The 13982-nt window shown below is 40.6% G+C and overlaps 1 protein-coding gene across 9 annotated transcripts in view; it reads right to left on the bottom strand.

Annotated features, from left to right (window-relative positions):
• ATRX (ATRX chromatin remodeler) overlaps positions 1 to 12356 on the bottom strand; it is a 236322-nt gene extending 223966 nt beyond the window's left edge. For 8 of the 9 annotated variants that reach the window (XM_036439867.2, XM_036439869.2, XM_036439876.2 and 5 more), the window contains exon 1: positions 12111 to 12356. In XM_036439867.2, coding sequence (XP_036295760.1) covers positions 12111 to 12130 — 20 coding nt within the window. In that variant the 5' untranslated portion in view covers positions 12131 to 12356. The other variant, XM_036439871.2, reaches the window with a different exon arrangement.
• Positions 12357 to 13982: the final 1626 nt, after the last annotated feature.

Raw genomic sequence — 13982 nt, 5'->3', positions numbered from 1 at the left:
TTAAAACCAGCAAGAGAAAAAAGTTACCTACAAGGGAGCACCCATACGATTATCAGTTGATTTCTCAACAGAAACTATGCAGGACAGACAAGATTGGCAAGAAATATTCGAAGTGATGAATAGCAAGAACCTACAACCAAGATTACTCTACCCAGCAAAGTTATCATTCAAAATTGAAGGTCGGATAAAGAGCTTCACAGACAAAAAAAAGCTAAAGGAGTTTATCACCATCAAACCAGTATTATATGAAATGCTGAAAGGTATTCTTTAAGAAGAGGAAGAAAAAAAAAAGAAGAAGAGGAAGAAGAAAAAGGTAAATATAAAAATTATGAACATCAAATACATACCTATCAACAAGTGAATCTAAAAATCAAGTTAATAAAAAATCTGACGAACAAAATAAACTGGTAAATATAATATAATCAGGCATATAAAGGGAGTGGACTGACAATTCTCAGGGGAGAGGGGGGAGGAGGAGAGGGTGTAGGGGATGCGGGAAGAGACTGGGACAAAAATCTTACACCTATGGATGAGGACAGTGGGGGGTGGGGCGCGGCAGATGGGGGGGTGGGAACCGGGTGGAGGGGAGCTATGGGGGGAAAAAGAGAAACAATTGTAATAATCTGAACAATAAAATTTATTAAATTAAAAAAATATATTTTAAGCAAAATAGCAAATGCAATATTACTTGAAAATAAATTAGTTTTGACTTTGGATTGTATACATCAAATACCACACAAAAGTCAACAGACCACTTCAGAAGACCAAAATAAAGACAACTACAGATAGATTTAAAATCATAATCATTTAAGATCTGTGCATTAAATTCTACACAATCTTTAAGAAAAGTAGGTAATACTTTTGACAGTGCTGAACTAGAATCATCAGGCTCACTCACAAGGTACATGTGGCTTTTAAAAGATCATCAAGCCACAAAAGTTAGCCCAGAGTCCTGGCAGGTTGCTAAGTGGTTAGAGCATCAGCCTAAGAACCACAGGGTTGTGGGTTCAATTCCCAGTAGAGGGCACATACCTCAGTTGCCAGTTCGATCCTTGGCTCCAGTTAGACCATGCAGGAAGCAACTAATAGACGTGGCTCTTTTACATGGATCTTTCTCTCTCTCTCTCTCTCTCTCTCTCTCTCTCTCTCTCTCTCTCTCTCTCTCTCTCTCCCCTCCCCCCCCCGACTCCCTTTTAATCTCTCTCAAAAAAAAAATAAATGGAAAAAATATCCTCAGGTGAGAATTAAAAAAAAAAAAAAATGTTAACCCAGAAACTGCAATATAACATAAATAAGTTCTGGATATTTAATGTACAGCATGGTGACTATAGTTAATACCATAATATACTCTTGAAAGTTTCTATAAAGTACATCTTAAATATTCTCACCACAGCAGCAAAAAAGGTAATTCTGTGTTAACTAATCTTATTGTGAGTCATTTTTAAATATATACATATATCAAATCATCACATTGTACACCTTAAACCAGTGTTTTTCAACCTTTTTTGGACAAAGGCACACTTGTTTCATGAAAAAAATCACGAGGCACACCACCATTAGAAAATGTTAAAAAATTTAACTCTGTGCCTATATTGACTATATATAAAGTAATTCTCTTGAATAGGAATCAAATAAACACAAAGAAAGTATTTTATAATTACTTTATTATGAAATATTAAGTAAACAAAATAGTGAAAAATTATAAAATTCTTGTCTTGTCTGCACCTACGGCACACCAGGCAACATCTTGCGGCACACTAGTGTGCCGCGGAACAGCGGTTGAAAAACACTGCCTTAAACTACACAACATTAGATGTCAATTACATCTCAATAAAACTAGAAGAAAGGAAACCATGCTAATTGCACAATGGTCATACAACATTTGTCCACAAGTTGAGTTAAAAAATTGAAGTTAACCTTTTCCCAAATAAAAAACACTCATATTTAAAACATTCCTTTAGTCAAGGTGTTATACCTCACCTATGGAATCCTCCTCCATCCAGTCAAAACTATACCCACCCTCCAAGGGCCAGATTCAAATGCGCTCTCTATATATAAAACCTTCCATGGAGCCTTTCAGAAATGTCTTTCTACCCTGAACTCCCACAGCAACTTAAGTTTTTATCCAATGCAACATTTATCATTTTATATCCTGCAGCAAAACTATTTATGTATATGGCTTAGTTCCTCTGCCATGTGGAAAATAAAACTAATCATTAGCCATATTAAATCCCTCTGACTGGACTGCCCTTTTTCATAGCCAACCCTTCACTGCTAACTCATCTTTAAGACCCAATACAGATACCATCTCCGGTACAAAACTTTTCCTAGCTGAAACCGGTTTGGCTCAGTGGTAGAGCGTCGGTCTGCAGACTAAAAGGTCCTGGTTCGATTCCGGTCCTTGGTTGCGGGCACATCCCCGGTAGGGGGTGTGTAGGAGGCAGCTGGTCGATGTTTCTCTCTCATAGACGTTTCTAGCTCTCTATCTCTCTCCCTTCCTCTCTGTAAAAAATCAATAAAACATACTAAAAAAAACTTTTCCTAGATAGCCTCCAAATTAGGCTTTCTTTCATTTCTGTTCCCTAGCACAACCAATATTACCTCCATTTTAGCACTGCTTTGTGGCTGCTTATTTACTTACTAACTCCCTTGCTAAATGAAGAATGCCTTAATTAAGGAGGCATGAATTTTGTGAAGAGCAAAATCCACCTTAGTTCCCTTTGGTGATTATTTACCTAAAGGAACACTCCACTTAAAAACCACTCAACCTAAAAGCAGGCAAGGTGGTGATCTTAAAAAGCATCTACTATTCCAGGGACGTAAACTTCTTTAGTGGCTGGCTAGGGCTGAGCTGCAGTTAGTAAAAAAAAAAAAAACCTAAGTGAATCTTCCACACCAGGGAAGTGCCTTTTTAAATGCAAATAATTAACCCTCCTAAACTCTAATTGGTTCCCTTCCTTTCCCAGACCACATTAGGGATGGGAGTATTGCACTAAGGCAGGTGGTGTAGGGAGAGGGGTTGAGACGAGGCTGGCAGAAGACTCACAGAAGGTTCCACCTTGTCAACCTTTGCACAGTGCCTGACCCCTAGTTGATACTCATGTATTTAATCAACGAATAAAGCATTCCCCAAATAATTGAGCATAGAGAAAAAAAAATTATATATATATATATATATATATATATATATATATATATACACACACACCACTGTCATACAAATATTTAAACAAATACTGAATGCAATATTTAACATGAAAGCTGAACTACAGATAACAATAGCTACTTCAAGCCAAAACTGAAAGACAAAGTCTCAGAGATAGCATCAGAAAATAATGGTGCACAGGGGAAAAACCAAGATGCAAGGTGATGGCATAGGTAAACACTTATACTGCTGCCTTGCACAACAATTTCAAAACTGCAACTGGAAGACAGCGGACATTGTCTGCTGGAAAGCTGGCTGAGTGGAAATTCTACAACTAGAAGGAAAGGTAAAAAGACACTGAGACCCAGAGGAGCTGTGGAGAACAGGTGTGGAGACCCACACGCGGGGGAAGGGCTGGTGCCTGAATACGTGGCTAGCTTACTTGTGGATGCTCAGAGAGGGCGGGCAGCAAGTATGTGGCTAGCTTTCTCATTTGGGAAGAAAACAAAACCTCCCAAATGCACTGAAACCCAGTTCTGGGTGAGACTTTGGGTACCCAGACTCATTCAGGGAGAGACTAAATTGTCTGGCAGTGGGCGAAACTCAGGGCAACCTTGTCTAAGAGGTGCATGCAGTCATTGCCACGGGACACTGAGACACAAGGCCTTGTAGGTCGGGGCTGATGGGAAACCAAGGCTGTCTGCTCAGCCCTGAGACTCCGCCCCATCGAAGCTGAGCACAGAAGCTCTCCCAGTGGAGACATAGCTGATCCTCACAGTCAATTGGCCTGGAGGTCAACTCCCCCCAGTGATACTAACAGCAATCAAGGCTTAACTACAACAAGACTGCATACATAACCGAGACCAGTTTGACTCAGTGGACAGAGCGTCAGCCTTAGGACTGAAGAGTCCTGGGTTCGATTCAGGTCAAGGGCATGTACCTTGGTTACAGGCACATCCCCAGTAGGGGGCGTGCAAGAGGCAGCTGATCGATGACTCTCTCATCGATGTTTCTAACTCTCTATTCTCTCTCTCTTCCTCTCTGTAAAAAATCAATAAAATATATTTTAAAAAAAAAAAAAAGACTGCATACACAGCCCACAAAGGGGAACACCAAGAGTGTGCACCTCAGGTAACTGGGGAGGCTGAGACACTGGGCCCTGCTAGGACACCTATGGTAGAACACAAAGCCACTCCATCAACTCAGGGAAGCAGCCAAAATACAGAGACAAAGAAGCAGGTCACAAATGAAATAAATGGAGTCAAGTAAACAACTGGATATAGAGTTCAAAACTACAGTTATAAGGTTTTTCAAGAATTTCCTAGAAAAGGCCAATAAATTTAACGAGACCCTCGAGGATATGAAAAGGACTAACTAGAAATTAAGCATACACTGACTGAAATAAAAAATATTGTACAGAGACCCAATAGCAGACTAGAGGATTGCAAGAATCATGTCAAAGATTTGAAATACAAAGAAGCAAAAAACACCCAACCAGAAGAACAAAAAGAAAAAAAGATTCCAAAAAGTTGAAGATAGTGTAAGAAGCCTCTGGGACAACTTCAAACATACCAACATCAGAATTATCGGGGTGCCAGAAGAAGAGAGAGAGAGCAAGATACCAAAAGAATATTGGAAGAAATAGTGACAGAAAACTTCCCCCACCTGGTGAAAGAAACAGACTTAGAAGTCTAGAAAGTGCACAAAACCCCAAACAAAAGAAATTCAAAGAGGACCACAGTAAGACACATCGTAATTAAAATGCCATGAGCAAAAAACAAAGAGAGAATATTAAAACCAGCAAGAGAAAAAAGTTACCTACAAGGGAGCACCCATACGATTGTCAGCTGATTTCTCAACAGAAACTATGCTGGACAGCCAAGAGTGGCAGGAAATATTCAAAGTGATGAATAGCCAAGAACCTACAACCAAGATTACTCTACCCAGCAAAGCTATCATTCAGAATTGAAGGTCAGTTAAAAAGCTTCACAGATCAGAAAAAGCTAAAGGAGTTCATCACCACCAAACCAGAACTATATGAAATGCTGAAAGGCATTCTTTAAAAAGAGGAAGAAGAAGAAAGATAAAGATAAAAATTATGAACAACAAATACGTATCTATCAATAAGTAAATCTAAAAACCAAGTGAATAAAAAATCTGACAAAGTATTAACTGGTGAATATAATAGAATCAGGAGCATAGAAAGGGAGTGGACTGACAATTCTTAGGGGAAAAGGGGAGTGGGGTTACAGGAAGAGACTGGACAAAAACCCTACACCTATGGATGAGGACAGAGGGGCGGGGGTAAGGGCAGAGGGTGGGGTAGGAACCTGGTGGAGGGGAGCAATGGGGGGGGGGGGGGAGAGGAACAATTGTAATAATCTGAACAATAAAGATATTTTAAATTTTTTAAAAAAGGAAGAAAATAATGGTGCTCATCCAACAGATTCTGGGCTAATCACATCAGCAAAAGTTCTCTCCAATGTCAACTCAAATACCTGCACAGCATTAGCTCCCAAACTGGACAGAGGGTGTTGTGAAATCAAGAGAAGCCACACAGCCATGGGTACCAAGCAGAAGCCTGGAGTCACAGAGACATGGGGTCCAAAATCAGTGTGTTGCTCATTCAATGGGAGCCCTGGAACGTATTACTTAACCTCCCTAAGTCTCAGTTTCCTCATCTGTAACGTAAAGATAAAGAATTAGTACCTCAGCCAGGCCACTGTGGCTCATTAGGTTGGGCATTGTCCCATCACCAAGAAGTTTCAAGTTTGATTCTTGGTCAGGGCACATGCCCACATTACAGGAATTGATCTCCAGTGGGGGCCGTTCAGGAAGCAGTTCATTGATGTTTCTCTCTCTTTGATGTTTCTATTTTGCTCTCAATAAATAAATAAAAAAAAGAATTACTACCTCAAATTAGTATAAGACCTAAATTTAAAACGTCACATAAAAAAAGAAAAGAAATAGTGGCTACAGGGCAAAATTCACAGAATCTTTTCCCGGGGCAAAAATCACAATTGGCAAGAATTAATATAGGTATTTTCAGAAGTATCTCCAATCATAAAAGAGCATAAATCTAATACAACTGGGTATAGTATTCTTCCAAATAGAGCATGTCCAGAACCACAATAATTATTAACAAACTTCCCAGGAAAATTTTTTTCTTTTCCAATAAGTGTTTGAACAAATATGTGTACATGATATTATAACAGATTATCGGGTCTAGTAATAATTAATGTCGTTTTTAAACATTCGTTTAAAATCTTGCTTGGCGTTGACTTGTATTGACATAACCTTCAAACACGTGGTATCTACAGAACGTGTGAAGTGCAATTAACAAGTTTTGCTTGAAAAAGATTGTGTTTGGTTTGGTTTTTGTTGCAAAACTAGGGCTAAGAAGATGGCGGATGAAGAGCATATTCGGCACTGCATGCTTTACGAGTTCCAATTAGGAAGAAAAGCAAGTGAGGCTGCAAAAACATCTGTAGTGCTCTTGGTCAAGATGCAGTTAGCGCCAGAAAATGCCAGCGTTGGTTTGAGAAATTTCGCGAGGGAAATTTTTCGTTAGATGACAAGAGTGGTCAAGGCCGTGTGTCCAATTTTGATCAAGAAGCTCTTCAAGCTCTTTTGGTGCAAAATCCTCAAATTACCCAACAAGAGCTTGCGACAACTTTAAATTGTTCACAAAAACAATTTCCAATCAATTGCGTGCACTTGGCAAAGTCCAAAAGTTTGGAAAATGGGTTTCTCATGAGTTGACCGACAACAACCGTAATCAAAGAGTCACAATTTGCAGTTCGCTCCTCTCTCGTCAAAACCGTTTGCCGTTTTTAGAGCAAATTGTTACCGGAGATGAAGAATGGGTGCTGTATGTTAATTTGAAAAGGCGGCCTCAATGGTTGGACAAAAATGAGGCTCCGCAGCCCACGCCAAAACCTGACTTGCATGCGAAAAAAGTGATGTTGTGTGTTTGGTGGAATTTTAAAGGAATTCTTCATTATGAACTTTTACCATCTAACCAAACCATTACAAGTGCAGTGTATAGTGCCCAATTGGAAAGGTTAGCCCAAGCTTTAAGAGAAAAAGAACCCGCGCTGATTAATCGGAAGGGCGTAATTCTTCACCACGATAACGCACGACCGCATACTGCAAGAATCACTGCTGAAAAACTGCGCCAGTTGGAATGGGAAGTTCTCCCTCAACCTGCATATTCTCCTGATATTGCCCCTTCCGATTACCATTTGTTTCGTTCTTTGCAAAACTTTCTTCTTGGAAAAAAATTTAATAATGAAGAATGCCTCAAAAATGCATTGACCAAATTTTTTGCATCAAAATCACAAGAATTTTACAACAGAGGGATTAAAATGCTTCCTGAGCGTTGGGCACAAGTAGTAGAAAACAACGGCAACTATATTATTGATTAAATTTTGTTGTATTGTTTAAATAAATTCGATTTAAAAAAGTATTAGAAAACGACATTAATTATTACTAGACCTAATATATTAGCAACAAATCACTTATATCCTAATCATATAAGTTTTAAGGCAAAAAAGATATGCATGCAATGAATAAAGAAACTTATCATCACTACTTTTCTCCCTACCCCGGCAATAAAATTTAAGAAAGACTGATATTCACATAAACAGGATCACTTTTAAATAACTGACTTTTCAATGTATGATTTTGCCAGGTCATCAGTTTCTTTTCTTCCCTCTTGCCTTTTCACTATTTTTTCACTACACTATCCTAGAAAATTTCTTTTTTATATAAACACAAGTAAAAATGAGACCTTATAAAGTGCTCAAGAGAATATCTGGCAAAGAAAAAATCTGGAACTACTATGTAACAAAACTAATGGTAATGCATTAATTGCTCATATTATGTCTCACATTAGAAAAGAATCAAAAGTGATTTGGTATTGTGGATTCAACATCCTTCAACTAATTATGGCTTGTGATGAATTGACACTTCGGCCCGAGAATTTGGATTTCTCCTTTTCTTTAGAGGATTTCTCTACATTGATTACTATATATATGGTTCTTTTCTTTTTTTTCTTTTTTTAATTTGATTTATTGATCATCTCATTTTTCTGCATGCCAATTTAAAAACATATATATTTTATTGATTATTTTTACAGAGAGGAAGGAAGAGGGATAGCCAGTCAGAAACATCGATCAGCTGCCTCCTGCACACCCCCCACTGGGGATGTACCCGCAACCAAGGTCCAGGCCCTTGACCGGAATCAAACCTGGAACCCTTCAGTCAGCAGGCCGGGCCAAACCTGTGCCGGGTCCTCCTGCGCCGCCATTGCGGGGCCCCGCGGGGACAGTGGGGCCGGGGCCAGGCTGGGCTGGGCGGCGGCCGAGGCGGGCCCGCACGCCAGGGCGGCAGTCCCTGTCTCCCTGACCGCAGGGCGACCCGGGCCGCTGGAATTGTTTCCATTATCCCACTATCTCATCCGGACTTGGAGGCAAAACATTGTAACAGCTAAAACTCAAAGTTGCAACAAATGACCACAACAGTAGCTAACATGAATTTCTTCTAATACTTGGGCTAAATTAAAGTGGTCATAATCATATTGGATCTGGCAGCTCAAAGAATCATTAATGCCTTATGGTTAAGAACATAAGCTCTGGCCAGCACCGGTTTGGCTCAGTGGATAGAGCGTTGGTCTGTAGACTGAAAGGTCCCGGGTTCGATTCCCATCAAGGGCATGTACCTTGGTTGCGGGCACATCCCCAATAGGGGTGTGCAAGAGGCAGTTGGTCGATGATTCTCTCTCATCGATGTTTCTAACTCTCTATCTCTCTCTCTTCCCCTCCGTGAAAAATCAATAAAATATATTAAAAAAAAAAAAAAAAAAAAAAAAGAACATAAGCTCTGGAGTCAAGACTGGGTTCAATTCCCAGACTGGGTTAAATTACTAATTACAAGCTGTATTAACTTTGGTCAAGTTTCTTTGATTTTCTTTGATCTCAAAGAACTTATGCCTCAGTTTCCTCCTCATCTGCAAAATGAGAAATACCAAGTACCTACCCCATAGGATTGTTTCAAGAATTAATCAAGATTACACAGGTAGCCTTAGCTGGTTTAGCTCAGCGGTAAGAGCATCAGTCCAGGACTGAAGGGTCACTGATTCAATTCCAGTCAAGGGCATGTACCTCAGTTGCAAGCTCCATCCCTGCCCCAGTTGGGGCATATGGGGAGGCAATTAATCAATGTCTCTCTCTCACACTGAAGTTACTAGATGCTGTAAAAAGGATCTTCTACCGTTTGCAACAGCATGGATGGATGGAGCTGGATAGCATTATGCTAAGCGAAATAAGCCACTGAAAGAAAGATAAATATCACATGATTTCACTCATCTGTGGATTATAATGAACAAAAAACAAATCCAGAGACAAAGAAGCATCCATCAGATGCTCAAGAGGGAAGATAGGGAAGGTAAGAGGGAGAGATCAACCAAAGGACTTGTATGCATGCATATAAGCATAACCAGTGAACACAGACACTGGGGGGGGGGGGGTTTGAGGGCATGGAAGGGGGAGCAATGGGGGAAAATGGGGGGATAGGGACACAAATATAATACCTTAATCAATAATGAAAAAAAATATTTTTAAATATATTTTATTGATTTTGTACAAAGAGGAAGGGAGAGAGACAGAGAGTTAGAAACATCGATGAGAGTGAGTCATCGATCAGCTGCCTCCTGCACACCCCTCACTGGGGATATGCCCGCAAGCAAGGTACATGCCCTTGACTGGAATCGAACCCAGGACCCTTCAGTCCCCAAGCCGACGCTCTATCCATTGAACCAAACCAGTCTCGGCGAAAAAAATATATTTAAAAAAATGAAGTTTCTCTCTGTGTGTGGCTTTATCCTCCCTTCCACTCTCTTTAAAAATAAATGGGGGAAAATATCCTAAGGTGAGGGTTAACAAAAAAACAATAACAAAATAAATTAAAAATTAAAGATTATACAGGTAAAGGTATAGTTCTTACTCTTACCACCAGAATCTACAAAAATTCAAGAACCATAAGGAGAATCAAGCCTGGCATAAAATGAATAATTCTATTCAGGAAGTGTACACATGGTTAATTTGTTCACTCTAAAGAAAAGGAGAAATCCAAATTCAGAAAACACCACAGTTTTAAATGCCAACTTTTTGAGATACAGCCCTCCTGATGAACATGAGCACCTGTTAATAACCAACCAACAAGTTGTATGGGGTATGTACCTCTACGTGTCCAATTCCCCATATATAAAGGTTTACTATCCTTGAGCCAATACTAAGCACAAATTTAGAAACCAAAGCCACAATCTTTTCACAACTAGGGATCTACAATCTAAGAACTGAAGTGTATTTTTTTCCTCAAGGGAAGGAAATCATGTATCAACTCATGGCTAATGCAGGAAAAAATAGACACAAGTATCACAGGTTCATTCTCAAAATCTACATAGTAGCTAAAGAGCCTATCTTTAAACACATAATATCCTAGTCGTTACTCAAAGGCACATTTCGCCAACCACGAATGCAATTCTGATCCATGCTCCCTGTTATTTCCTTTAGTTTGCCACTAGTCGCTAAGAATACATCTCAGTTGGCTGGCCAGTGCGGCTCAGTGGTTGAGCATCACCCATGAACCACGAGGTCACCGTTGGATTCTCACCGGTCAGGGGGCAGGCCTGGGTTGTGGGCTAGAATCCCAGTGGTAGGCATGCAGGAGGCAGCCTTCAACCACTCATTATTGATGTTTCTATCTCTCTCCCTCTCTCTTCCTCTCTGAAATCAGTAGAAAAGATATTTCAAAAAGGAAAGGTTGAGTTTAAAAAAAAAATACATCTCTGGTAAAAAAAATATATATATATTGATTCACAAGGGATGAAATGTCAAATGTCAAACTGCTTGAGAAGCAAGCCAGCCACCTATGTAAAAGTGGTATACATTTCATATTAACCCATATTTTTATCCATCGCGAGGCAAATCAGAAGCACAAAGGGGGGGGGAGGCTTCAATCGAATAAACGTGCTTAATTGGTACGAGGCAGCCTGCTAGGGAGAGCTCACTTGCAATAAATCTTACTTCCCATCAATCCACGTTTACCTGCTCCCGGTCCCTCACTGAATAAAGAAACAAAAATAGGGTCTAATTACTTTTGCTCAAAATTTGCTTAGAAAGTGGGAAAACATCCGCGATCTGCCTTCCCAACCACAAAAGCTGGACTTCGCAAAAAAGTATGCCCTTTGGAAGCCAAACCTCATGTTAATTTCCCCTTGCCTAGAGGCAAGTCCAAGGATACCCTTCAGGATCTGAAGCAGAAAAGGGATGTAAATACTCGGCGGCAAGATCCACCCATTCACCCCCAGAAAGGGACTTGTCCCCAAGGGCTGGGGGAAAAAATCTGCAAGGCCTGGCTACTTCCGGTCTCCAGCCGTCTTCAGGCCACTAAGTCGTCCCAGGATCTCACATCCTCAAGCACGCATGCCCCTCCCCCTCTTCCCACCCTCTCACCCCACCTTCTTCCCACCCTCCCGCCCCCCTCTTCTTACCCTCCCACCAGCTTCTCCCCCAACGCAGTTTCTAGGCCCAACGATCAGAAAGAATGACGGGGACAGCGACAACTGCCTCCGACTCCGGCGGCGTCTCGATGCTCAGGCATCACATAAACAAGAGGAGGCCGACTGAGCCTCACCGGTTCGGAAAACGTTAAAGCATGCGCCCGACATTCCAGGCCGCTCCCCCCACCCCCACCCCGCACCCCCACCCCGCCGCCACCGCCGCCACCCCCACCCGGAGCTGGAACCTACCGCCAAACCCCCAAACCCTTCTCACCTAAAGAGAAAACGATGCCTCTTTCGGCTAAGCAAGACCGGTTTGAGCCACCAAGTCAAGGATTTCCCAGACTCAGGGTGCTCGCAGGCCACGATCGCTAGGACCCGTGAGACCGGGTTGGGTTTTACCTCATGGGCTCAGCAGTCATGTTTTCACTTCAAAGCCTTGTGGGCTTCGGCTGCCGTAGGGCGTCGCTCCGCGCTCGCCAGCGCCGGGCTACGACAGAAATCACCGGATTCGGCCGTCGCTAATAGCGGGTGCTGGAACCTTCCCTCAGCTCAAAGGCCGCTCCCGCTGCCACCGCTACAGAATCCGCGGAAACAAAGCGACGCCGCCGCCGCCGCCATTTTGTTGGGCCGAGGCTTAGGCAGGAAAATTGGCGGGCCCTCCCTCTTCCCCTCTCCGCCCTCCATTGGCTACCGCCTCCGCAGCTCGCGTTCTGATTGGCTGTGGCAATTCGCATTCTTTGGGGGCCTGTTGCTAAGGCAGTCTGAGTCAGTTGATCCTCTCCACCTTTACTAGAGTTTTGCAACAATTGAATAACATTGACCTGAAAGTGAGAGGCACTATTTGGACTTGATGCCCACAATGCTTTTGGATACATCCTCTTTTCTTGACACAGTAGCAAAATAGTAGCAACAACTTACATTTCTTGAGAGTTGGCTGTATGCCCAGCACTATCTATACTAATCTGTATCAGGACTATTGCATGGAATCCTCATACCCTTTGAGGTATACTAGCACACACTATTATTATCTACATTTTCCACATGAGGAAACCAAGACACAAAATCCCACAGTAGTGAAGCTGAAATTCAGGCCAGACACCACACTCTTAAACACTAACCTATGCTTAGATCCTAAATGTTCTTGCCAATATTCCAGGTTATCATGAAGTGCTTTCCTTTTCTGGATGTTTTATGTATAATATCCAGCATGTCATATGCAATATATATGACATAAAACCAACTTGAAATCTGCATACAATTCTTTCAATGTTGAATAAACTCTACACCTCTGCTTGGAAAACACACACACACCATTTACCAATCTGATGTGATGTGTAGCTCACAAATGTAGCAATTTAGATCTGTTTCCCCATTACAGAGGTATGGCTGATGATCTCTGCTATCATGTTCCATCATGTTCTATAATTGAATAGTCCATTGGTAATCTCTGCAAGTCACAAATCAGTTCTCTCAAATTTAACAGTTTCAATTTTTTAATCCAAAATGATTCTGCAATACATGTTTTAGTTAATTCTATTTTTTGTTGTCTTAAATCTGCAAGAACTCCTATTGTGTTTAGGTTACAATGTTGCTGCTTTCTATTGGAATAGCAAGTGATGAGCCTTTTTTAATGGAATACTTTGATAATCTGTTAGACTCATGCAACTTTTTAATCAAAAGAAGCTCGTACACATTTCAAGTCATCTTTCAGAAATTTAGGTACCATTGCCAACTGTAGAAACCAGCTTTCTGTATCCCGTATACTGATTTTCTTCTTGTGGTCCATACATTAAGCATCATTTAAATATACAAGTTACAGAAGTTTTATTTTCCTCCTGAGTAAATGCAATTAACTAATTAACTTAAAAGGAGAGCCACTTCATTACAGATAACACACAACTTTTAAAATATATCTTGGTGACAAACACTAAAGATCTTTAAATGACATCACACAAATAGAGAATAACAAAATTTTAATCATATAATTTTAAAAATACACAATAACTTACTATATTTGTTTAAGAAAGAGTATTTCTATGCTTTTACAGGATGACTAACGAAGTTTTACTGATATAGTTTTATCACTTTCAATAGGTACTTCTCAATTAGTTTCATTCAGCTTTATTTTAGAAAAAAATCAATGTTACACATCTCTTTCACAATTTTTATCAAACTGACACAGAAAACAACTTAGAGCCTTTTCTTTCTATCAAACCTAATAGGATTCTTGACCATAAGTATATAATTTGTGAATTTGCTTACTTGCTTTGG

Source organism: Pipistrellus kuhlii, unplaced genomic scaffold (assembly GCF_014108245.1).
Source record: "Pipistrellus kuhlii isolate mPipKuh1 unplaced genomic scaffold, mPipKuh1.p scaffold_m20_p_16, whole genome shotgun sequence".
Classification (NCBI taxonomy): domain Eukaryota; kingdom Metazoa; phylum Chordata; class Mammalia; order Chiroptera; family Vespertilionidae; genus Pipistrellus; species Pipistrellus kuhlii.
Note: the sequence above shows the minus strand (reverse complement) of the source record. Positions and strands in the feature narration are given on the sequence as shown.